We start from the raw sequence: 26,121 nt of genomic DNA on the forward strand, positions 1-26,121 counted from the left end.
CTGTATCACTCTTCTTAGTTCTGTATTTTCTTGTAAAGGTTTAAATTCTCTTTATATATGACTTCTCTTATGTACTAATTTTGAAATTCAGTGTTTTAAAAATTCTGACAGCAGATACATGAATACAAACCAAAATTTTCTCAACTCCTACATTAATTTTCTCATTCATTTATCCATTCAATAAATAAATTATATATACCTCAATGTATCAGGTTTTTCTTGGAAGTTATATTCTTTTTAAAAAATCTTATTCACTCTTTATTATTTTGTGTTTATAATTGACACATAATAATCCTATATATTTATGGGGTACAGCATGTATAGATTATATAATGATCAAATCAAGGTAATTACCATATTCATCACTTTAACATTTTTTTCATTTCTTTCTGGTGATAACATTGAAAATTTTTTCTTGTACGTATCTTGAAATATACAATACATTGTAACTTTCTATGGTCAGCCTATTGTGTCATAGACACCAGAATTTATCCTTTTTGTCTGATAGGATTTAGCTGTGTCCCAACCCAAATCTCATCTTGAATTGTAGTTCTCATAACCCTCAAGTGTCATGAGAGGGACCAGATAGAGATAATTGATTCATGGAGGGAGTTTCCTCCATCCTATTCTTGTGATAGTGAGTGACTTCTCAAGAGAGCTGATGGTTTCATAAGGGGCTTCCCCTTTGCTGGGCACTCATTCTCTTTCCTGCCACCCTGTGAAGAGGTGCTTTCCACCATTATTGTAAGTTTCCTGAGGCCTACCCAGCCATATGGAATTGTGAGTCAAGCCTCTTTTCTTTATAAATTATCCAGTCTTGGATATTTATTTATTAGCAATGTGAGAATTGACTAAACTGTCTAACTGTAATTTTGTACCTATTGACCAACCTCAGTGTACCAATCCTGGTGCTAGGTCCTAAAGATATGGGCTAAAAAAAAAAAAAATCAAACATCGTGGGAGCCTAGGGCATATTGTCTAGGCCAGCACATCTCAAGCCTTAATGCACATAAGAATCACCTGGACACTGTAATCAAATGAACATTCTGACTCAGCAGACCAGGTGCAAGTTCTGACATTCTGTAGTTCTAACAAGCTTCCAGGTGTTAATGCTGGTCATCTAAGACCACACTTTGAGTAGCAAGGATTTACTTACATAAACAAGTACACATTTAAGTGGCCCTCTTAATTGATATCTTATTGCTGTTTTTGATTTATAAGGAAAAAACTATGCACCAAGAGGAAATTAGGAGGAAAATAGTCAAGAAGAGAAAAAGCTGCAGGGCAGGGAATGAAGATGTTGGTTAAGAAATTAAAAAGGAGTAAATAGAAGATAGTGATTTAAGCTAGAGGGAAGATGAGAAGATAGAATGGAGAAAAGGTAAGTAGAGAGAAATAAGTAAATAAACAAACTTAAGTTAGAAATTCCAACTAGTTAGCCAAAAGTGACAAAAGAAAGTGTTGTGTAGCTCTTAGTTGATTTCTGACTCACTATCTCTAGAAGACTCACTATCTCTAGTAGCTTTGTTTAAACAAAGTAAGGAGTGGTATTTGATGGTTAAAGAATATTAGGTGCCAATTGTAATTGTTAATCATTGCCTCCCTCAGAGTCCACCATATAACACCAAAGACAGTGCAGGGCCAGATTTTCTTGTTACCAAGGGGAAACAAGGTTTCTTTTCTATGAGGAACCAGTACTTAAGTGCTGCTTGAGAGTTTCTACAATCTCCAGCCAGCCCAGAGAAAGGAAAGAATTTACCACCACTTTTCCAACAAAGGGGGGGGGGGGGAGAGGAGACTAGGAGCGATGGAATGAGACTTTGCTCTCTGCCATCACTCAAAATCACTATTAGGAAATATATGAATATTTTTTATTGGAAACCACTGTTGTGAAATTATTGAGTATAGCTAGCACAAATATTAGAATATGCTTTTATGTAGATACTTATGAGAGTAGATTATGTAAAAACTCGAAAGATAACTACAGAAAAAATTTAAAAGCACTTTAAGCATTGCTTTGCAAAATTCAAAACAATTTTCACAACCAACAAATTAAATTCCTTAAAGTAATATATACACTATTACATTAATTTCAAAAGTACTCAAAGAGAAAGAACCTAAGAAAGGTTTTGAAAGACACTTTATACAGATTGTATGAGGGAATCTTTCTAAACCTGTTTTCCTTTACCTATGGTGATACATAAATGATATATGCAATCTTTCAAACTCTCAATTCTTGAAATTTTACAGCACACTTTTTGACAAATAAGCATACATGGTGGGGGTAAACTTGAGGCAAGGATTTTGTAGGAGCAATTCTATCACTCTGTGGTCTCTATAATAGGTAAGTTGTAAAACTCCAGGTAGAGAGAAAGAGTACATATATTAATCTCAGTTTGTAAATTAGAAAACTAAATAGAGAAAAGCTAAAAACTTCATCCAATATCACCTACAATAAACTCTGATTGGACTCTTGGACTATATCTGAAGTGATGCTTTTCAGTGCAGCACAGCATCAATTTGATTCATATTTTTATGTCCTCTCTCTGTGCCTTTTCCTCTCTCTCCCTCTCCTTTTCCCCTCTCCCCTCTCTATATTTCTCTGCCTGTCATCTCTTTTTTCTTCCTTTTTTAGAGGCAGGGTCTTGCTCTTGTTCTTGCTCTTTTATGCAGGCTCGAGTCTAGTGATACCATCATGGCTCACTGCAGCCTCAACCTCCCGGGGTCAAGTGATCCTCTCACCTCAGTCTCCTGAGTAGCTGGGACTACAGGCACACATCACTAAACCTGGCTAATTTTTTAATTTTTGTAGAGAAGGAGTTTCATCATGTTGCCCAGGCTGGTCTCAAACTCCTGGAATCAAGCAATCTTCCCACCTAGGCCTGACAAAGTGCTGGGATAACAGGTATGAGCCACTGTGCTCAGCTTCTATCTGTCATCTCTGTTTATTATCATCTATCAATCTCTATGTTTACATGATATTTAGCACATCAAACAATCCAGGTGCAAAATTTAAAAAATAATATTAATTGGACAATTTTTCTAATGCTTACTAGCTTTTATTTAACTTAATATTCTACTCTTATCATTATTCCATTTTATGTGGCATTAAAGAAGTGTTATGTAAGTTAAATTCAGCTCAGATATGGTACTAGACAATCGCCTGAACTGTATGTAAAGTCTAAAAGTGGGTCAAAGTATTCTACAATACAGGTATGGTAGAGACCGCCAGGGTTTTAGTCAGTTGAATATTTTTCAGCCCTTTATGATGGTGACTGAATCTGTTAATAGTTAATTATATAAGGTGTGTAGATGTTGGCGGTGTTCTGGTTGGTGTAGAGCAGAATGTTGATAGATTATGGCACTTAAATAAAACTTTAAAGTGACCAATGATATCTTCTTAAAATTTATTGTGTGTGATATCTAAAGATTAGTAACCTAATTAGTTATCCTGACATATCTCAAAGACTTCAGATAAAGTTCTTAGTGGGAACACCTCATTCAGCATTGGAAGCATACCTTAATTTCTCTTTCAAACATTCTATTAGTCCCTCTGCATTATTGGAAATAATAAACCTGGCCGTAGACAAATATTTTAAATGTGCTATGTGTCTTTGGAGACTCTGAATTGTAGTGATTATTCCTCACCCCACACAGTACCAGTTGTCCTTTAAGAATGAATGTAGATGTTCATTTCTGTAATTGGGCACTGTTCATGACTGGCTCTTGGTTGGTCCTCATGAAAGTTTATTGTATAAATAAAATAATGTAACAAGTGTTAGTGTTTTTGATAAAATAAACTTGATGTTTATCTTTTAACAGCTAATTTTCTCTTTAAATGTTTACAAGAAAAATATAAAACCAATGTATTTCAGTTGATAGAATTTTCATTAATGTGGACTCTTGTTGAGACAAATTTTAGGGAACTAGTTCTAGAGGTTCCCAAATTTACTAATGTTAAAAGTAGTGGTATCAAGTAGTGTTTTAGTGTTTTACAATTTTAAAATCACATATATTTTACCTTCTTCTGCACACAATATTACTATTGATGTTAGAAGTGTAGCATTAGTCAACTGAATATTTGGAATTTCTCTTTTATTAGTTAATAAAACAAAGACGTAAAGCCTAAAACTATACTCCTCTGTATTTAACAATACCAGAAATACAGATGTTATCTGAAGGATAAAAGAAATTATCCCAGAGATGAAAAAGAGAATATGAGAGATCGAATTATATGTGTAACTGAACATTCCTTCATACAGAATTTCATAGGGGAAAATCATCATTTTCTGCAGTTTTAAGGTAGTGCATTGAGAGTATTCAGAATTCCTATCAATCTTTGAAGAGATACGTCTAAGGAATAATACCAAAACAATATTTTCTTTTATGCTCCCATTTGCTTTTTTTCCTCAAGCAGGTGAGAAATGGTATATAAATGGCACATCAATGCCTAACCAAATTCGTCAAAATTTTGCTTGTCTGTAATCATATGACAAAATCTTAATATTACAAGGACATTATCTTTTTTTATAAACCTTTCTTATCAGAGGGTACTGCAGGACAAGAAGTAAGATATCTTTAACCTAGTCAATGACTGGCTTCCTTTGTTTTTCTATCTTAGCCAGTCTTCTTTCTTTGAAACATGACATTTGCTATTTAAGGAATCTCGTAAAAATACTAGGTATTTTTAGAGTTCCACATATAAAAACATTGATCACAGTGTATCTAAAATTCTTACTTAAATTAGAGTTTTAGACATTTTTGTTAAGAAATAAGAATTTTACTCTTATGATTATTTTTCTGTTATTTAGGGATATATGTACATGAGACCTAAATTTTAGAAATCAGTTCGATATTGAGTCACTCGGTAGGAAATGAAAATTGAGCTTTAATTTATTTTCCTATTTTTTTCTGTTTCTTTTTTTAACTTTAACCATCATGTAATGATATTGACCAGGACTCTCATTTTTTGAAATACCCCACTAAAAGCATTATTTAACGTAATTGATTAATGAATGATACAAACAGCCACTAAGAGAGTATCTTGGTTTATAAAGTTAGAGGTCAACTTGAGTATAATACCTGGGTAAATCTTATCTTTAAGGAGTTACTGTACTAATTAGTGCCCACTGCAAGTAAACCAGGTATAATTTATCTCTCCCTCTCTCTCTCAACAAATTTACTGTGTTAAATGAAAAGTGAGAAACAAAAAACTGGAAACACAGACTGTAAAACCAACCATCCAACAAATCAATCATATCTACAGCTATGCAGATATATACACATCTCCAGGATAATAAAAAATTCTAGGGATTCTAAAAATTATTACTGAAATTTTGTAATAATTTTAACCAGTTCAATGTGGCTAGGAAACTATTTCAAGAAAGAATAATGAGGATTGATTAAATCTGAAGCAAAAATTCTCTGGACCTTCTAAAGTAGAGGAGACACATTTGCAATAACAAAGGGCTACACATACACTTGAGGAAGGAAATGTATTTGTTACACAAATAATGAGTCAGAAGGCAACAAGAAGAACAAGAGTTGTAAGGAAGAATGAAAGTCTGGTATGACAATAGGTCATTGAAGATCTCGTGTCCACAGTGAAGTGACTGGTTTGTTTATGTTCATAATTCAGATTAGAATTTTGTATTTTCAAGGGTTGTTACAAATCTAAGAATGTTAAGAGGTAGCACAATATGACCCTCAAAATAGAAAATAGATATCATCCTAAGGGAAAATGTAGTACCAGAAGAAATAATCCAAAGTCTATTGGTTGAACACTTACACGTGATTATGGAGAGCTTCTATTATTAAAATTATTATCAAAATTGTCTTTGATTTTTGTTTCATATACTCTATATTTAAATTACTTATGGTGACACTCTCCACCTATCAATTACAAATTGGTATTTGTGAGCTGAAATTAACTTTTGTCTTTGGGAAAATGGGTTGGCATTGGATTCTGTTTTACTCCTCCGTCTTTACTACCCCTCAAATAATGATTTGATTTCAGAAATTCAAATGGCTATTAATTAACCTTTGAAAAGGATCTAACTTATAGGGAGTTTAGGCACTGTGAGAGTTTGGTTCATCATTAATATTGCCAGACATAGCACCTCATTTTTCGGCTTGATGGTTTGAAGGATATATTCTTAGGAGTGGCCTAATTAATCAAATGAGAAGAATGAGGTCACATGCCTCTTCACAAGAAGTGACAGTCTTTATTCAGAAGTGACAAAGATTTTTTTTTAATGGAGTTTCGCTCTTGTTGCCTAGGCTGGAGTGCAATGGAGCGATCTCTGATCACTGCAACCTCGGCCTCCCAGGTTCAAGAGATTCTCCTGCCTCAGCTTCCTGAGTAGCTAGGATTACAGGCATGCACCACCACGCCTGGCTAATTTTGTATTTTCAGTAGAGATGGGGTTTCTCCATGTTGGTCAGGCTGGTCTCGAACTCCCGACCTCAGGTGATCCACCTGCCTCAGCCTATCAAAGTGCTGGGATTATAAGCATGAGCCACTGTGCTGGGCTGCAAAGTTTTTATTCCCAGGCATTACTTTTGCTCATTTTTTTGTTTGTAATGATGACTCTTAAGTGCTAACTGAACCTTGATACAACCACCAACTACTTAATAATAACCAACTATCAGTGTTTTGCTTATTGCTTCCTACAATAAAAGAGTATATTTTTCAGCTCATAGGTACTGAGAAAAGTTTTCAAGTATCTCCACAATTAAACACTGTATAATACAGTAAGTGATCACGTACAATTTCATAATAAAATGATAAAATTAAACTCAAAGGAATGAATTTCTCAACTAGCTATTAAGTAACAAAAGATGATTTTTGTGTAGATATTGTTTCTAAAATGTAGATACTTTCTAAAGTGTTCATTAGAAAATCTGATTTTTTGTGGTAAATCAGAAATTTTGTTGTAGAATGTTGTAGATTATATTATGTGGTATGCAGTACCACATGTTTTGCTTGGTGAGAGGGTGAGACAAAATGCAAACAACAGATGCCAAATCTATAATCCCTTACCGCATGAAAGACAGTAGAGCCCTAGCAAATAATCTAATCTACAACATTCTAACTTCTATTTTTGGAAAGTAGTAAAAATATAGAACAAATCAAAAATGATCATGGTGATAATTTTTTTGCCTTCACTAAGATGCTTATCTTTACCTTTCTATACTTCTTGGTAAGTCCAGAATACAATTATGAACTTCAATTGGTCACTATTTAGTTCTTATTAAGTAATCTTTTTAAATAATCATAGCTGCTAAAATATCAAGAGACTCCTAAACTCCTAGTCCTAAGTGTACTCTGCCATTTACAAATTTTCAAGCACAAATCAGTAAATTCTGTGGCTATTCAACTCATTTCTACATTGCAAATTTATAGAGAAAGGTTTAGAAATTTTTCTTGAAAGTTAAGCTCATAAAAATTTGAATTTGTAGAGCCCAATATATTTGCTTTTAATTTTATCATCTTTAAATATAATATAAAGGAATGTTTTACCTCTAAAGAAATAATAGAGATGTTGTGTCTTTAAATGAATAATATAATAGAGATGACGATAGTTTAGAAAAAATATCTAGTTACCAAAAGATTTCAGATGTGCACGTGTAAAGTAGCCTCTACCTTACAACATTTCTCTAGGTTGTAAGACACTGAGTTTATGTAAATTCAACTTCATGCAGATTATTTCATAAGATACATTCTATAAATTTGGAATTATAGACTATATACTGTAAGTTTAAAAATATGTTAATACGAGAAAACAAAGAGGCACGCAAAGCAGAGATCCTCATGTTTTGCTTGGTGAGATGGTGGGCTAAAAGGCAAACAACAGATGCCAAATATATGTTTCTCCATGAAAGACAGAGTAAGATAGCTTCTGCATTTACTATAGGAAGAATTTGCATCCTGCTCTGAAACTTGGTCACCTAAGGTTTTAGAGGAGATGATGACTAGATGAGCTGTAGTTTTGGAGGAGATGATGTGACAGCCACTCAACCCAGACAACCAAGTACATTATTATGGTAATATTGAAGTTTGTATAAGGGATTATCATTCATGCAAGGTGGGATGGATGACGGAAGACCATGATAGAACACTTTTCTCCCTCCTCTCCCTCCCTCTCTCCTTTACTTCCTTCCTCTTTCCCTCCCTTTCTTCTTTTCTTTCTTACTACATGCCTTCTTGCTTACCTCTAGCAAATATTTATAGAATATATAAATATGTCAGACTCTTTACTAGGGTCTGAGATTAAAAAAGGGATAAATGCAGGCAAAGCTTGCCTTGCATATTCTAGTTGTAAAGATAAACAATAAAGAAATAAACATACAATGCAAAAATAAATACATAAATGGAAGGGTAAAGAGATAGTGACAGATGGTGACAGTGGTAGGGGGTGTTTCTGATATTACAGTCAGAGAAGACTTGCAGAGGATATTCTCTACAAGCATAGACCCTCATCCTTTCCCCCAAATAAGGGGTAAAACCACCCATAGGTATGTGGGTAAGAGGGTTTCAGGGAAAATGACTGGCAGGCACATCGTCTGTCCCTGAAGCTTCAGATTACCTCATTTATTGTTACTGGCAAGATATTAGTATTTTATAGAGTGTGGTAAGAAGCTGCTTTATGATGAAGAGAGACTTTGGCTTTGGGAACAGGGAGCAAGAATGCAACCCGGCACATCAGTTAAGGAACTATCGTAGAGTTCTAATCAAGAGATGATGTTGGCTTTTACCAGGGTGACAGCAGTGGATGTCATGAGAAATCATTTGACTCCTGATATTTTTTGAAGGTAATATCTATAGAATTTGCTGATTAATTGGTGATATAATGCTAAGAAGAAAAAGGGGTCAAGGCACTTTTATGGCAATTTCAATTTTTCTCATTCATATTTACCATAAAATAATTAAATAAGATATTTGTATGTGCCTGTGGGTGTGTATATGAATCTGACACTCTAAGACATAGTTATCTGAGTTAGATATACATAAAACACATATATCTACATTCACTAAATTTCTACATTATAGTGAATTAAGTGTCAACTCCCCATATATGTGCTTTTCAAAGATGCAGATTCTTTCTCCACTCTAAAATTTCTGATTGTGTATGCAGGTAAGACTCATGTAGGAAATTCACCAACAGTGGGAGGTAGACTGAAGTAGGTTGTAGATTTACAGAAATGTGTTTGAAAAATCCACGGTGATGTTCCAAAGTCAAAAATATAAATTAAAACTCCAGCAAGCCTATCTTGTTTTTAAGTTTATAAACTCTGTTTGAATTGTCAAAGAACTCTTGTATTACAAAGTATAGAGATAAGTCTATTTTGAATTGAGAAAGTTAGTATTTTGTGTGGCATATATTCTTATATAATAACTCTCATTTTAGTTCATCTGAGGTCATCCGTTCTCTGAGAAGAGAAAGCGCCTGGGAAATACCAATGAGAGAAAATTCTAGTTTGTTAACTATGTCAACATTATTCTCAAAGCTGTAAAAGTATTTTTTTCACACTACTTAATATTACTAGTTATCTAGGCAAGGAATTTTATCTTTTAAAGTTTGGATGTAAATATATATATTATAGAACACTCATGAAATCTTAAAGAAAGTAAAGCACACATTGCACACAGAAAAAGTATAAGGTCAAAATACAACTGTAGACTCAATGAGGTTCTCACTTGATATAGTTTAGCTGGGTCCCCACCCAAATCTCATCTTGAATTGTATTCCCATAATTCCCACGTATTGTTGGAGGGCCCTGGTGGTAGAGAATTTGAATCATGGGGGTGGTTTCACCCATAGTGTTCTCACGGTAGTGAATAAGTCTCATGAGATCTGATGGTTTTATCTAGGGTTTCCGCTTTTGCATCTTCCCCAGTTTCTCTTGCCACCGCCATGTAAGAAGGGCCTTTCGCCTCCCACCATAATTCTGAGGCCTCTCCAGCCATGTGGAATTGTAAGTCCAATTAAACCTCTTTTTCTTCCCAGTCTCAGGCATGTCTTTATCAGCAGCTGAATACAAACTAATACAGTAAATTAGTACCCGTAGAGTGGGGTGTTGCTGAAAAGATACTCAAAAATGTGAAAGCGACTTTGGAACCGTGTAACAGGCAGAGGTTGCAACAGTTTGGAGGGCTCAGAACAAGACAGGAAAATGTGGGAAAGTTTGGAACTTCCTAGAGACTTGTTGAATGGCATTGACCAAAAGCCTGATCGCAATATGGATAATAAGGTTCAGGCTGAGGTGGTCTCAGATGGAGATGAGGAACTTGTTGGGAACTGGAGCAAAGGTGACTCTTTTTATGTTTTAGCAAAAAGACTAGTGGCATTTTGCCCCTGCCCTAGAGATTGGTGGAACTTTGAACTTGAGAGAGATGATTTAGGGCATCTGGCAGAAGAAATTTCTAAGCAGTAAAGCATTCAAGAGGTGACTTGGGTGCACTCAGTCACCTCTGAGATTTAAAGGCTGTTAAAGGCACTCAGTTTTAGAAGAGAAACTGAATAAAATAAAAGTTTGGAAAATTTGCAGCCTGACAATGTGATAGAAAATAAAAACCTATTTTCTGGGGAGAAATTCAAGCTGGCTGCAGAATTTTTCATAAGTAACAAGGAGCAGAATGTTAATCCCTAAGACAATGGGGAAAATGTCTCCAAGGCATGTCAGAGGTCTTTATGGCAGCCCCTCCCATCACAGACCTGGAGACCTAGGAGAAAATGGTTTCACGGGCTGGGCCCAAGATCCCTGTGTGCAGCCTACGGACTTGGTGCACTGCATCCCAGCTGTTCCAGCCATGGCTGAAAGGGGCCAATGTAGAACTCAGGCTGTGGCTTCAGAGGGTGTAAGCCCGAAGCCTTTGCAGCTCCCATAAGGTACTGAGCCTGTGAGTGCACAGAACTCAAGAAATGGGGTTTGGGAACCTCTGCCTAGACTTCTGAAGATGTATGGAAATGCCTGGATGCCTAGGCAGAAGTTCGCTGCAGGGGCGGGGTGCTCACGGATAACCTCTGCAAGGGCAGTGTGGAAGGGAAATGTGAGATTGGAGCCCCCCACCCCCCTACAATCCCTACTAGGGCACCGCCTAGCAGAGCTGTGAGAAGAGGGCCACCATCCTTCAGACCCCAGAATGGTAGATGCACAGACAGCTTGCACCGTTTGCCTGGAAAAGCCGCACTCAATGCTAGCGCGTGAAAGCAACTGGATGGAAGACTGTATCCTGCAAAGCCACAGAGGCGGAGCTGCCCAAGACCATGGGAACCCACCTCTTGCATCAGCGTGACCTACACTTGAGACCTGGCATCAAAGGAGATCACTTTGGAGCTTTAAAATTTGACTGCCTCACTGGATTTTAGACTAGCACAGGCCCTGTAACCTTTTTGTTTTGGCCAATTTCTCCCATTTAGAACGGCTGTATTTACCCAATAACTGTACTCCCATTGTATCTAAGCAGTAACTAGCTTGCTTTTGATTTTACAGGCTCATAGGCGGAAGGGACTTGCCTTGTCTCAGACGGAACTTTGGACTGTGGACTTTTGGGTTAATTCTGAAATGAGTCAAGACTTTGGGGGACTGTTGGGAAGGCATGACTGGTTTTGAAATGTGAGGACATGATATTTGGAGGGGCCAGGGTGGAATGAGATGGTTTGGCTGTGTCCTCACCTAAATCTCGTCTCAAATTGTACTCTTATAATTCCCATGTGTTGTGGGAGGGACCAGTGGGAGATAATTTGAATCATGGGAGCAGTTTCCCCTATACTGTTCTCGTGGTAGTGAATAAATCTTATGAGATCTGATGGTTTTATCAGGGGTTTCTGCTTTTGCATCTCCCTCATTTTCTCTAGCTGCTGCCATGTAAGAAGTGCTTTTCGCCTCCCACCATAATTGTGTAACCTCCCAGCCATGTGGAACTGTAAGTCCAATTAAACCTCTTTTTCTTCCCAGTCTCAGGTACGCCCTTATCAGCAGCATGAAAATGGACTAATACACCACTTAACGAAGTGCTAAGGCTATTCTGCTAAAAAATTAGATCTGTTGATTGACAATAGTGGACAAGAAACTAAGAATAGACATTCAAATCCATCTGATAGTTAGCAATAAGGTAGATAAAGAATCTAGGAGCCACAAAATATGGAGTAAAAACAGTTAAACCAGTTTACTGAACATCACTGGAGTTGGGTTACTATAGGAATGATCAAAGAATATTCCAAATTGAAATTGGAGTGCATTAATATACAGCAGATTATAGGGTTTTAAATCTAAAAAGTAGGCATGAAATTAGGTGCCTAAAACATAAAAGGAAGAGAAAGTATATGTACAATATCAACTTCTAGGCATTTTGCTGGAGTAGCACCAGAGTAGGTTAGTAGTGGTCTAAATGCCCAGCAGTCCATAGTAGAGCTGTGAAGGCAATACTATCAAGTGGCCAGTTGCTGCCTGGCCAGTGAAAGAGAAAATAGGCTTCAATTTTAGAATAAGAGAGGTGGACAGAAAGATTTTTTGGGATCAGAATTTTATTCACAGGTTGACTACATCCCAGAAATCTGGAAACCTATAGGCTTGCCATAGCCAATTGCAGGGAAGTGAGATATATGCAGGCTATATAACCTCTAGAAATTGAAGGCAGGAAAAGTGAAAGTGAGAGGTGGTAGTATGAAGCAAGGTTGGCCACCAGCCACTCTTAAGACAGAGAAAGAGTGTAGGAACCTACTTATTGGACACACAATTCCATGTGAGATAAGAACTCAGTAGTTTAGGAATTGAAATAATGCAAAATCCCAGTCAATAGAAACTGGAGTAACAAAGCCAGATCAGGAAGCAATAAGGAAATGATAGAAACTTTGAGGACTACAGCCATCAGGCCTCTCTCATTACCCACATGTAAAAGCAGTCTTCATTTCAGAGTCACAGGTGGGGCTAAATCTAACAACTTGGCCCCCAGTGTCAAAGTTTAGAGGGACACAGAAATAAGAAGTCATTTAGACTCTATTTTCCTCCAGTATTATCACCTTTTAAAATTCCCTGTTGCGATTGTTGAAATCCTTACATTGCAACAATTTTGATTATGCCTTGACATCGTTACTTCTTTATTTTACCTGCCTTATGATTTAGTCACATCAGAAATTCTAGAGGCCTTACATTTTTTCACAGCTATACTTCGCATAGACTTCAACATTTGAAGCTCCTGATTTCCACTTCCATTGCCATTCCCTCATCAAATTTTTTACATCTTCTTTCTATACAATTGTCTTTGTTTGTATCCACTTGTTCACAAGGTTTCTCTTATAGTCTAATTAGTTTAACAGTTCAAGTTTTAAAAAGCTAAATTGATTTCACATTAATCTCTGACCCTTCACCCAAGAGAGAAAAGGAAAGATAATAAGGTAAAATGTTTGCAGTTTTATTTGCTATTATGAATTTTCTTCACTTGATAATGCTTGAGTGTGATTTCTCATGACTTTTTTTTAAAAAGTAGTTACCTATTTATGCTTTTAAGACTTTATTTAAAAAATATTCAAAAAATATTCAAAATATTCAGAAATAATGTATTCCAGCATATCTTCAAGAGACTGTGTTTTTCAACATGCCAACTCAGTATACTTTTCTATCCATCTTTATATTGTACTATTTCATATTTCAATATCCATGTTTCTGTCATTTAGCTAATTTTTCTAAGGAACTAAAACAATCCAAAAAAACTGTACAGATATAAAAATTGATCATAAAAAACTGCTTATATTTATGATGTGATTATAATTCCATTTCTACTGTTGAGTTTTTTCAGTTAATAGGTTAATCAAACACATAATTCATCAAATATCTTTTAACCGTTAATGAAAAACAAACATGCATGCTTAATTATGTTAAAAAAACATAAAATTCGAATATACTAACATACACAAATACCACATATAAAGAGAAATTAAAGAAATATGGCTCAGGATATCAAATATAAACTTGCTAAACTATGTTCTTACTATCTCCTAGATAATTATTAATAAAAAGTAACATTAACATAAATCTATTACATCATTCCATAGTAATATTCATAATCTTTATACAACAAATAAAATCACACAAAACTAATGAGTATGAAGAAGAGACACTAAGAAAAAAGTTTGTGCGGAATATTAAATTTAATAAAATTGCCATTTGCCTCCCCCCTCACCTCACCAAAAAAAGCTGTGTGAATCTTGTTGCTATGACAAGATCGCTTTTTCTTTCAACTACGCAATAATTATAATATTCTATTCCAGGGTAAATGTAATTTAAATGTTGCACAGAAAAGGATATCATAGACAAATATTTGTTTGAGGTTTTAGTAATACTTTAAAATTTTCTAACAGTTTTCCATCCCCAAGTAAAATATCTTTGAAAAACTTACAATCTCAAAAAACAGAAGAAAGCTCACCTTATTACAAAATTGTGACTGTCAATCTCCTTTCCACATTCACTGTCTAACAGAATGCCAGAATTTCCAACAACTGCACAGGTCTTAAACCTGCGATTCTTCATTGGTGAAACTTCAGGTAGGAGGCTATGTAGATCATGAGAAATGTTTAGTGTCCGGCGCCTGTCAAGCACATAGTGTATGACATCACCAGGCTTAAAACTGCTCTTGACCACTGACACATCTCGTTCTGCATCTAAGAAACGAAGTATGTTCTTCCTGTATTTGAAATACAAGCAAAGTTTTACATTACCATCAGCATATCCAATAACTGATGGTGTCATTTACAAAGTAACATAAGACAAAATACAAATTGGCAAACTATTAATCTTAGATTACCAAATTGGTAAGCTATGAATCTTAGGTGGTGATTAAACCAATGAATTAAGTCGATTCTATAAGAAATAAAATTTTAAAAATCATTTGCACAGATTCTTAATGACTGTATACATAGATATAGTATAAACATCTATTTGTGGAGTTATAAAAAGCACTCCAATTATCAAAATATATAGAAAAATTGGTTTATTAAGTAAAACACAGTGGCCATGACTTGACTTTGAATAGTTATTCTGCTAGCTTCAGCCTATTTTGATAGTCATAAATGTTGTTTAATATCATCTAGTTAAGGTGGAGAGAAATAATTTGAGATTGTTTTTGATTGTATCATAGTTAATGCTATTAAAAGGAATGAACTTCTCAAACTTATATACATTTATACATATGATATGTATATTATAATTATCTAAAGAAGAATTAAAACTATAGCAATAGATGTATATGCAACTTTTTCTCTAAGATCAAGAGTCCTGGAAGTAAGATGGATACACCAAAGACAAAATGAATAGATAGAACATTGGACTCTGTGTGGCAGAGGTAGCTAATTGTTCCTTAGTTTCCTTTCTTCTCTTCTTCCTTCTAATATTTGAACCTTCTAAGTTTTACTTGGGCACATGGATGCTCAGCTAGAATATTTGCAAGTCTCGAAACCCAAGTAGAGCTCAGTTGGGTCATGCAAGTTAGTTTTCTTAATTAAATAGGATATGAGTGGATCATGTGAGTTTAAGTGAGAAATAAAGAAATTTCCTACTTGTTTGGCCACTAAATTTTAAGGTTACTTTTTCGGTCAATACTTAGCCTAGCCCATACCTAATATATAAATTGATAACAGATTGAGAGGCTACATGAACGTAAATATATGCATATGCTAAGTAGGTAGATGATGGAAAATGATTATAATATGTATATATAGCTGGCTGGAAAACTGATGATCCTTGGCATGATATAGAGAAGCACCTGATACAGTTGCTGTCTTCAATAATTTGGAAGTGGTGCCATGCATCTAATAAATATGTTGTTCTTGAATAATTGTTTAAAATGTGTCTGTATGTTCGTTTATGTTAGTTTCTCCTTTTAGTAAGGCACTAGAAGAGGTGAAGTCAGGCATAAAATAGCCAACTAACTTGCATGCTGAGATAAAAGGGAATACATATCTGGCAGTGCCTGTAATCTAAACTGTGTGAGAGTCTATTGATTGGGACCTTTTAAATGTTCCTGTAACCCCAATCAGCAAGAGATACCACTATAAATTGGAGCCATCCAGGCAGCAAAAGGGATATTGCCTTCCCATATAAGTCCATAGATTAAAATGACTTAAGGGTAGCTGCCATTAAATTGAGAGGAGGAAAGGATAGGTCAGAGTAATTAGAGGAGAGTTTGAAGGGTTAAGAACAGTGAGCAGAAGAAATCACTGGATGAGGTTATTTACACCTGGAACTAACAAGAAGGGAAGAGTCCGGGACCCTAGTAGGTTTTAAGGAAAAAAAAATACATATGTATATATGGCTTTAATATCTGAACTCTAGAGAAACATGAATCAACAAAATCTAATGCTTAATATGCATGCTTTACCAGTACAAGTTTTCCTAGTATGTGGTCAAGTTATTACCTGATATTCAAAGCAGGGGGTTGTGTTTGACTCAAACTATGAACCTGGCCTATAAAAGTCTGGAATTGTTTGATTCTAGGGGTATCCAACATAATAGGGGATATACAACATAATACCAGCAAAAAGCAATTTGAGAAAACGCTAAACCTAGTTTGGAAATTGGATATTATTTACCAAAGTGCTCTTAGTGCAAGCTTGTATTTTCAAAGTAATAAAAACAATGTCATTATTATAACATTTAAGATATGATGGAAACATTTTTCCTCTAGTGCTCTTATTTTTTAAGTTCATCACAATTGCTAAATTTTATTAGTGAGAGCAGAATATAACCTCATCCCTTGACTCCACGAAAAGAGTAATTCTCTAACTCAGAAGGCATAAGCATGATTAGCAAAGAAGGGAGGAAAGTAACTCATATCTTTTCTTTTGTTGTCTTTATTTTGATTTGCTCTAAATATTTTCCAGTTTAATATTTGTTCTAATTAGAAAACCAAGTGATTGAAAAACTCTGCTCTAATTTTATAAACAAGAAATATGTCCACCAGCTAGTTGAAAAAATAATGTTATGATCTTTTTCCCCAAATATTCTGAATATCAGGTTCAAAAAACAGTAGAATCTGTACAGAAAATCCTATACAAATGCTCTACAAATGAAATCACAAAAATTGATAGAAATACCACTGACACACAATAACAGTTTATCTTAACAAAGTCCAGGTTATATAAGAAGATAATTATATTTGAAATAAGCAACCCTAGGGCTTATGCATTATAGAAACTGGAAAAGTGTTTATGTCAAGCACTTAATGATTTTTCACAAAAGTTAACAACTAGCACCAAAAGTGTCAATATACAGAATTTTTTTGTATATATTTATTGAGTACCACTTATTTGTCTGGTGAATAATTAGTATCTGACACCTGTACTTCAACAGAAATTTCTCATTTCCTGTGAAAACGACAAGGCTGGCTCTAAAATAGAGACTACACGGATGTGGTTAAATCATCAAGCTAGATGGTGTTATCGTTTTTCTTTGAATATAATTTAAATGGGTTGCTGTAGATCTGTTTGAGGATGTACACTCCCAAGAAGTGGCATGTTTGCAAGCTGCAGTGAGTAGATTAGTGGTCCTGATTTGAAAAAAGACTCTGTAGCTTGGAAATCCAAAAGGGAAAATCTATTTTATTTGGTCAAAAACGTTAACACATGCTAGTCAACTAACGTCAAAAGGGAGTTTCCAATAACAGCACCTTTGCTGTGTTATAGACAGTTAGTTGCAAAAATAATGTAAAACATGTCTTTTAAGTTCCTGATTATAATTAAACCTCTTTATTTTATTTACTCTTAAGGAAAAATGATTTAAAAAGGGAACTATAAGAGTTAAGCACAGTTTTAAAAGACATCATATTGTCTAACCCTTAGGAGAAACTAATGCTTAATAAGATAAATAATTACTAAATGCAGATTGTAATTATGTGTTTTTCCAATGTTGTTATAGGCTCAGCAGTATTTTTTCAACTGAAGCAGTGAAAATAGTAAAAGTGATTTCAAAACAGAAAAGACTACCAACTCACATAGACTAATCAAAATATAAAAACACAAAAACTTAGGCAAAACTTGGAATTCGATATTTTACAAAGTAAAAAGAAAAAGAGGTAAACTTGAGTGACTCTGGGTTTGTTTGTTTGTTTGTTTGTTTGTTTTTTCTTATTCCTGAACCAAACTTTTAGTTTCTGTTTTAGGTCTTCTACGTATGGAAAACTATCTGAGTTAAGATTCCATTTATAGGATCCAAGAAAGACTGAAAGTAATTACTATGAGTGAATAATATTATGACTTAAGTGCTTAATAATTTTTGGAAACAGTAAGAAAAGGTTAGTTTTTTATCCCCTAGTGCAAACAGTTTTTAGATTGTAGATGTAATGGTGAATTAAAAGCTTTGTGAATTTGCTAAGTCTAGTTGTTGTTCAGACTATAAATATGAAAAAAAATTCAAATATAATTAGCTAAATGTCATTGGAAGCATAGAAAACTCCTGTACTTAAACTGAACTGAAACAACACCATGTCACCAAGGAGAACATACACGCTTTTGCTAAGAAGACAATTGATAGAAATTTTTGTTTAACAGCAGGTCAAACAAAATTATTTCAGAAATGAGAGAGGTAGAAAGAAAACTGGCTTTAATATCTGCTCTCTACCTAGAGACACATGAATCAACAAAAGCTAATGCTTAATATGCATGCTTTACCAGTACAAGTTTTCCTAGTACGTGGTCAAGTTATTACCCGATATTCAAAGCAAGGGGTTGTGTTTTCTGTGCATGACTCAAAAGAACAAACAAACAAAAAAAGACCCTCCACAGGTCTTTAACTGTCATTTTGTGATCATAATTCAACTTTTGAATCCTCATTAGATAAGCAAACACCTAAATTGAGCAACTATTTTAACGTTAAAGATAACTGAAGGAATCTGAAAATCTGTTTCATTTTCAGTGAAACTAAATATCTTAGTCATAAAAACTATTTTTTGTTAGGCAATATCAGCCTTAAACTGAAAGGTTGGTTTGGACTGTTGAACTGACAACAAGTAGAGTTCTACCCAGAAACTTTTAACTGAATTTTCAACTAGAACTTCCCTTTCAACGTCACCTATCACTTGAAATAGCAACTGCAGAATCCCAGAAAATTAATTTACTACACATTGTTTAGTAACAAGTTTTCACTTGTGAAATGTTAAATATAACTAAGTTATCACCAAGTGCCACTCTTCTCTGTAGGTTTCTTGGCAATAATAAGCACACAATTGCAACTAAAATTTAATCTAAATGACATTGTTAACTCCATCAGAAAATACTGTGTGACAAATCTTATAGGTGGAATGTATCACAAGTTGAGAAGCAAATTAGGCTATGATACACATCTTAGGAATCAGTTTTTGCAAACTTTAGACACTGACTACAAAAAAATTACTGTAAATTAAGTTAGTACTGACCCAGTTCACTAAAAGAAAATAAAAAGTAAAACTAAAAAATGCCCAGTGTTTCATTATCCCTACAAAAAAACAGAGAGAACACACATTTTTTATTTGTTTGTTTTGAAAGATTATTTTTGCAAGGCAACTTGTCTTAAAGCTCTGGAAGAATAAAACATTTAACTGTACCTCGTTTAGGATTTCTAAGTCCTAGCAGTTATGGGAAAGACATCTTAGTGTCAAAAAAAAATCTTAAACACAACAAATGAAAAGGCAAAATTGTCCCACAATACTTGATGAAGAGCATTTTTAGTTTAATTTACACCCTAGAGTGCCATTTGATATTTGGTCCAGAATTTGGTAATGTTGAATGAAAAATGTCTTTTGTTATTTTAGAGCAAAGAGAATCATTTATTCCATAATGATAAATTTTAATAATATACATTTGGGTACTAAAATATATTCTTAACAAAATTATTTTATAAGGTCCTGGTTCCTCAGTCAGGAGGTCTGGGTTTGAGTCTTGACACTGCCACTAATAAGCTTTGTGACCCAAGATTAGCTCTACCGGTAACTTATTGATCAAAGCAAGCAGAAGATAGTATAAACATTGTATGTAGAAGTTTTTGTAAAGTAAATCTATGTATGCAATAGGAAATTTTTCTTGTCAGTTAAGCATATATAACTTTGCAATTATGTTTAGTTAACCTGCAGGTTTTATGTATTTCAGATTATTGATATATCATGACACTAAGAGCTGAAATATTTTTTCTAATTATGATGTGATAAAGCTATCCTGATGTGTACATTTGTACATTTCTATACATCTATAATTGATGTTTGCACTTTTCGGGGTTTCTAGTCAACATGTAAAAAACAATAACAAAAAAAGAAAATAAATAATCCAAATATGGAAAAAAAGTCAAGTTGCAAGTATTGGACATAACTACATAATCTCTCGTACGATGTTCACAGATTTATTCACAACATCTAATGCATCTTAAATGTGTTATTTTTTAGCTTATAATAATAAAGAACAAACTTTTATCAACAATATCAAGGCTTAAAACTAAGATAATTATTTTGAGTGCAAAGTTAGCTGTAGAATGCATAAACTCCATATATCGTGAATCCTCAAAGTACAGTGAAGTAACGGAACCATCTCTCATAGACAACTGCATAGAAGTACAGTTGTTTGATGAATACGTATGAACCGATTCTTGGTGTGCTTATGAAAATAAAATAAGGCATATGGGAACGAAGGGATTAGTAATAGGGTTGAAAATAATATCCACAAATGTAAAAAAAAATTATCTCAGAAACTGTTTTCACATTTTATTATGTGGACAATTATTAGGAATATAATAAGAACATTATACGTTTAATAAGATTTTTAAATTTCAAAGATTTTATAATCATAGTTGAATCAGTAAGATAAAAAAATGGTTGGAAATAATGTCTTAATGTTCTCAATCACAAGTGAGAGTTGAACAATGAGAACACATGGACACAGGGAGGGGACCATCATACACCCGCGCCTGTCGGGAGGTGATGGACAAGGGGAGGGAGAGCATTAGGACAAATACTTTATGCATGCAGGGCTTAAAACCCAGATGAGGGGTTGATAGGTGCAGCAAACCACCATGGCACATATGTACCTGTGTAACAAACCTGCATGCTCTGCACACATCCTGGAACTTAAAGTAAAATAAAAAATAAATAAAAACAAAAATAAACAAAAAACTTAAAATTAGAATTTTGAAAACACTTTTAAAATTTACCCACACCCAATCACTGACCCAAAATGATATGGAAATTCTTAAATGCCAGAAAAGTGAGGAAGAAAGAAAATAATAACAATAATAATAAATGATCCATAATTAGTTTCCAATATGTCTTTTCAAAAATATTTGCAAAAGCTAAGCCAACAGTCAGATATTTTCATATTCTAAATTTTTTTATTACAGGTATCCAACTGATTAATACTCACTAGTCATTTCTGCTATAGCCAATTCTAATTTTTATGAACTCTTTGCACATTGTAAAATAATGGTTTTACAAATTATCCTTTCTTTTCAAGGAAGTGACAACTTTGTATGTATTATTCAACATTTGTTCATTGTTTTATTGTTTATTTCTTTAATCTGTTAAGGAGAACCATACAAAAATAGTACTAACATTTCATTCATACTATCAGCTATTATAATTGAAAATAGATCACCCTCAAATACATTAATATAATGCTCATTGATTTGTGAAATTGTAATATGAATCTTTTGGGTCAACTTAGGTTTACTACCCTTCACTTGAATATGTTATTAATAGCAAAATGTATATAGCCTCATGCATATTTATAGTATTTGATTTTTATATAGCTATTAGGAAAGGCATGACCAGATATAATACTTGAACTAGTGTCAATTACTTATTTAATTTACTTATTAGATTTTTTGCTATCTGACACATTATTTAGCATGGCTAGATATACTAGTTAAACTATTACAATATTTTATTTTACTTTCTTCCATCAGGTTTCTTTACCAGATCTCTATAGCCTTAATTGGCTCCTTTCTTGCTAAGCCATCCAATTTGAAAGTTATTTTTCTGCTTACAGATCAAATTTTCGCTATTTAATCACCTATCTCTCTCTCTTTCCAATATACCTTCAAGAAATATGAATCTTTACTCCATTCTAAACCAAAGTATATCTGTGTTTATAACCCCACATCATCTCACATCTTGTGACTTTTTCCTCATAATTATCTCATCTCTCACAGGGTTTCTAAATTCAAATATAAGGATGGGGATATGCGACAGAGAAGAATGCACTTGACAGGTATCATGAAAGATGTGAGCTCCAGTATGAAAATGTCAAACTTGAGAGACCATGACTAGGGTCAGCTTTAACCAGCTAAATCTTAGGAAGAGTACAGATTCAGAGTTGTCAAATCATTCAATTTCTCAAGAGTTTATGGAAATCTGTACTTTTATTTAAAAGCCTCCTGGTTTTTAATATTGGCTTTAAGGTTTCTTTTTTATTTATCCAGTGGAAATAAATTTTGCTTGCTGGCCATATTCTACCCAGAAGTCATTGATTTATGAGCTCTGTCATCAGACTCTACTCATCTATTCATTCTTGTAGGAGGCACATGAATATAGAAAGCTCCCACCAAACTAAAAGCAAACAAACACACACCACTTGACATTGCCATGATTTGATTCCTGTTTCCCTTTCCAGTCAATTTCAAACCTTTAAACCAAAGTAGTAATACTATTCCTACATCGCCCTGATGCCCGTATTTTTAAAATTTCCAGACATTCGTTCAAGTAAATTTCAACATGCTGTAATTATCTTTGCTCCAAAACATTGTGTGAAATTTCTGTGCATATTCTAAAGATGAGTGTAATAGACCAATAGACTCTTCCTTCAAATTTCTTATAATCTACATTAAAGGTAGGTATAATCCAAGAAGTGACTAGGTAGAAACCCAAGAAAATTAATTAGCCCCTTATATCTTAGTCACTAAGCTACACCTATAAAATCTGTGTGTTAATGCTAACTATTAATTGACTTTTGGATTACTTTATTATATAACGAATGTATTCTTTCACACTTTTAGTGAGTTCTTGTTTACTGAAATGCTGTGATTCAAATATACCAACCAATACAGTAATGCAATGTAACTATAAAGAAAAAACAATCTTCCTGTTTCCTCCATAATTAAGAAGGTATGACCCTAGCTTTCTTATTAGTAACAGGTTTATATCAGAAGAAAATGACATACTGGATAAACGTAGGCATGGAGTATGATTTCAAGAATGGGTTTCAGCTAAAATGACTAGTCTTACAAAGAAGAAGTCAGTAATCTAGAAAGCTTATTTTCTGATTTTTATCCAATTTTTAAAACATGAGCCCACACAGAAATACTCATTCACAGGATAAGACTAATTTATTTATAATCGTCAGCACAATAGAGTGTAACAGGCTCTAATTTTCAGCTAGTTGAGAAAACCCAAAAGCAGAATGAAGACTCAATAGGGAAGTTAAAGATAATTCTTAAAATATATGTCCATCCTGAGTAATTGAGTGAAGTATGTTAAATATTAGTATTCTGCTGAATATTTTATTCCATTAGTTTAAAGACACTATATTCAAAACTCACATATTCATCCTTAAATCTCTGACTATATAATGATTTCAGTTTTATGGTTTCATATTCTTCAGTGAGCAACATTAAATAGAGCTGGTTCATTCTTTTATTTAAGTATTCATACTTAAATCATAAATCAGCTGTTGAATACAAGTTTGCCAAGCCCAACGTATTTGAGAACATGATGTGAAATTTATTATGCCTTAGTAAAGAAACTCACCTTATCTCTAGGACCAAAGAGGAATTGATTTTCCAACCTTCTACATTGTGCTGGAAGATTGAAGAGCCAGCCTTTCGAATGATTTTATCAGAGCTATTGACAAGTGACCGACTCAAAGACAATTCACCATCTCTGAAACAAAACAAAATTGCCAGCTTTGTGAAAGTAAGAAACATTTTGTGTATACAGCACAGTACATAATTTGAATTAATTACTGGTGATGAATTTTAGATACTTTTTCCCCTACAAGTTAGAAGGAAATATGCAAGCATGATGAAAGGTGTTATGAGGATTAAGTGAATATGACTATCAGGACAAGAATCTACACGTAATATTTTTGAAATTAAACAATTTCTGAATAAAAAAAGATATCTATGGTACTTAAAGAAAAAAATCACCAAATATAAAGACAGAATTACATAATTCAGCAATCTCTCCTCTGGGCATATACCCAAAGGAATTGAAATCAGTATGTCAAAGAGATGCTTGCAGTCCCAAGTTCATTGCACCATTATTCACAATAGCCAAGACATAGAAATAATTTAACTGTCCATTAACAGAGGAATAAATAACGAAAATGTGGTATATATACCAATGGAGTACTATTCAGCCCTTCAAAAGAACAAAATCCTGCCATTTGTGCTAACATGAATGAACCTAGAGGACCTTAAGGTAAATGAATAAGTCTAAAACATAGAGATAAATACCTTATAATCGCACTTATATATTGATTCTAAAACAGTGGAAATCATAGAAGTAGAGAACAGAATATTGGGAAGAAGGAGTGAATGGGGAATGGGGAGAAATTGGTCAATAGGTACAAAATTTCACACTTAGACGGGAGGAATAAGTTCTGTTGCACAACACAGTGACTATAGTTAATAATATTGTATTGTATATTTTTAAGTAGCTCCAAGAGATTTTAAATGTTCACCCTACAAAGAAGTGACATGCTTTTGAGGTGATGGATATGGTAATTAGCCTGATCTTCTCATTACAAAGTGTATACTTGTGTAGAAACTTCACATTGTATCCCGTAAATATATACAATTATTGTTTGGCAACTAAAATAAGATAAAACAAATAAGCTCTGTTTCCTCACTAGCACTGTTTAGACAACAGAGACAGAATGTTTTGTCAGTGCTCCTCCATCTGTATAATTGTGATTCCTAAGATTGTAATTTCATTTTTTACAGAAGGCATATATGCATAATAGAAGGGGCTTCTGTTTTGAAGCAAGAATAACTTGGAATATCAGGTGATCTGGGCATGTTTGTGATTCTATGACTTGCTTGAGTTCCTAGACTCTATTCTCTTTCTAAGCCACAGTAGTCTTACCTTACCTTGAAAATTACAATAACTTTATGTAATATACAATGGCTTTGTGAGGATCAAGTAAGTCTCTGCATGTAAAAGTAATTTTTCAAAAATTGCATTGATTTCAAAACATCTCAACAATGAGTCACTTCCCTGACAGTCGGTGGAGAGACAGAGATTATAGTAGAGAGAAAACTCATTAAGTAGTCATTATTATTAGTATTTTCTCTTACATTAAAAAAACTACCTCCCTGCCACCAATAGTGTCAAGCTAGTATATCATGTGGCATGGTACTAGCTGAGGTGCTGGTGGGAGTGATGATGCTGGCAGATATCTGTAATAGCATGCATGCCATTAAAACATTTATAGCTGAATATATTCATTATTCAATAGACCATTTTCTTGTACTTTATAAATGTAAACCCAGACTCAGAAAATCAAAAAGCTACTTCTTATGGTATACGAATAGTAACCATAGGCCTTTGAATATTTGTATTTATTTCTTTACATTGCCTTTTACTTCTTAGAAAGTCAAAAATATAGTTAAAAAATAATATGACTATTTGCTCCATAACAAAGTCTAAATCTGTGTTTTTTTAATGCAGGCAATCCTCTCCTAGTATCAATGGAAACATTGCCTGTGTAACAGCTATTGGATGAATTCTGTAATTGAAGCCTTATAGTTTGGTATTTTGGTTTGCATTCTTTTTTAAACATGTTAGTTTAAATTTGAAGCAGCTCAAAGCATCATAGGCTGCTACTCCCTGTGAAATTCAGAATTCTATAAAAATTAATATCTTAAACTATCCTACTGATGAAAATGATACGTTTGCATGCCTATGCATGGCAAATAATGATTGCCTTACAGGGAGCATTTAGGATGCCAGAAAACACGGGGTGTGCTTTACTGACCATCGGCCCAGAAGTCAATTTTTATATTATATTTATAATGATAATAGCTACTTATGAATAAAAATGTGGTTATACACAGAAGCTAACGTTCACACTTTGGGAGATATGACTACATGGTTTCAGGTGCAAACTA

The 26,121-nt window shown here is 34.0% G+C and overlaps 1 protein-coding gene across 1 annotated transcript in view; it reads right to left on the reverse strand.

Annotated features, from left to right (window-relative positions):
* Window positions 1-26,121, reverse strand: part of ST8SIA4 (ST8 alpha-N-acetyl-neuraminide alpha-2,8-sialyltransferase 4) — a 98,061-nt gene that overhangs the window by 66,694 nt on the left and 5,246 nt on the right. Inside the window, 2 exon segments of the mRNA XM_031011766.3 lie at window positions 14,429-14,686; window positions 23,759-23,890. Of these exon segments, the coding sequence (XP_030867626.1) occupies window positions 14,429-14,686; window positions 23,759-23,890 (390 nt within the window).

The sequence above is a fragment of the Gorilla gorilla genome, chromosome 4, assembly GCF_029281585.2.
Source record: "Gorilla gorilla gorilla isolate KB3781 chromosome 4, NHGRI_mGorGor1-v2.1_pri, whole genome shotgun sequence".
In the NCBI taxonomy this organism is placed as follows: Eukaryota; Metazoa; Chordata; class Mammalia; order Primates; family Hominidae; genus Gorilla; species Gorilla gorilla.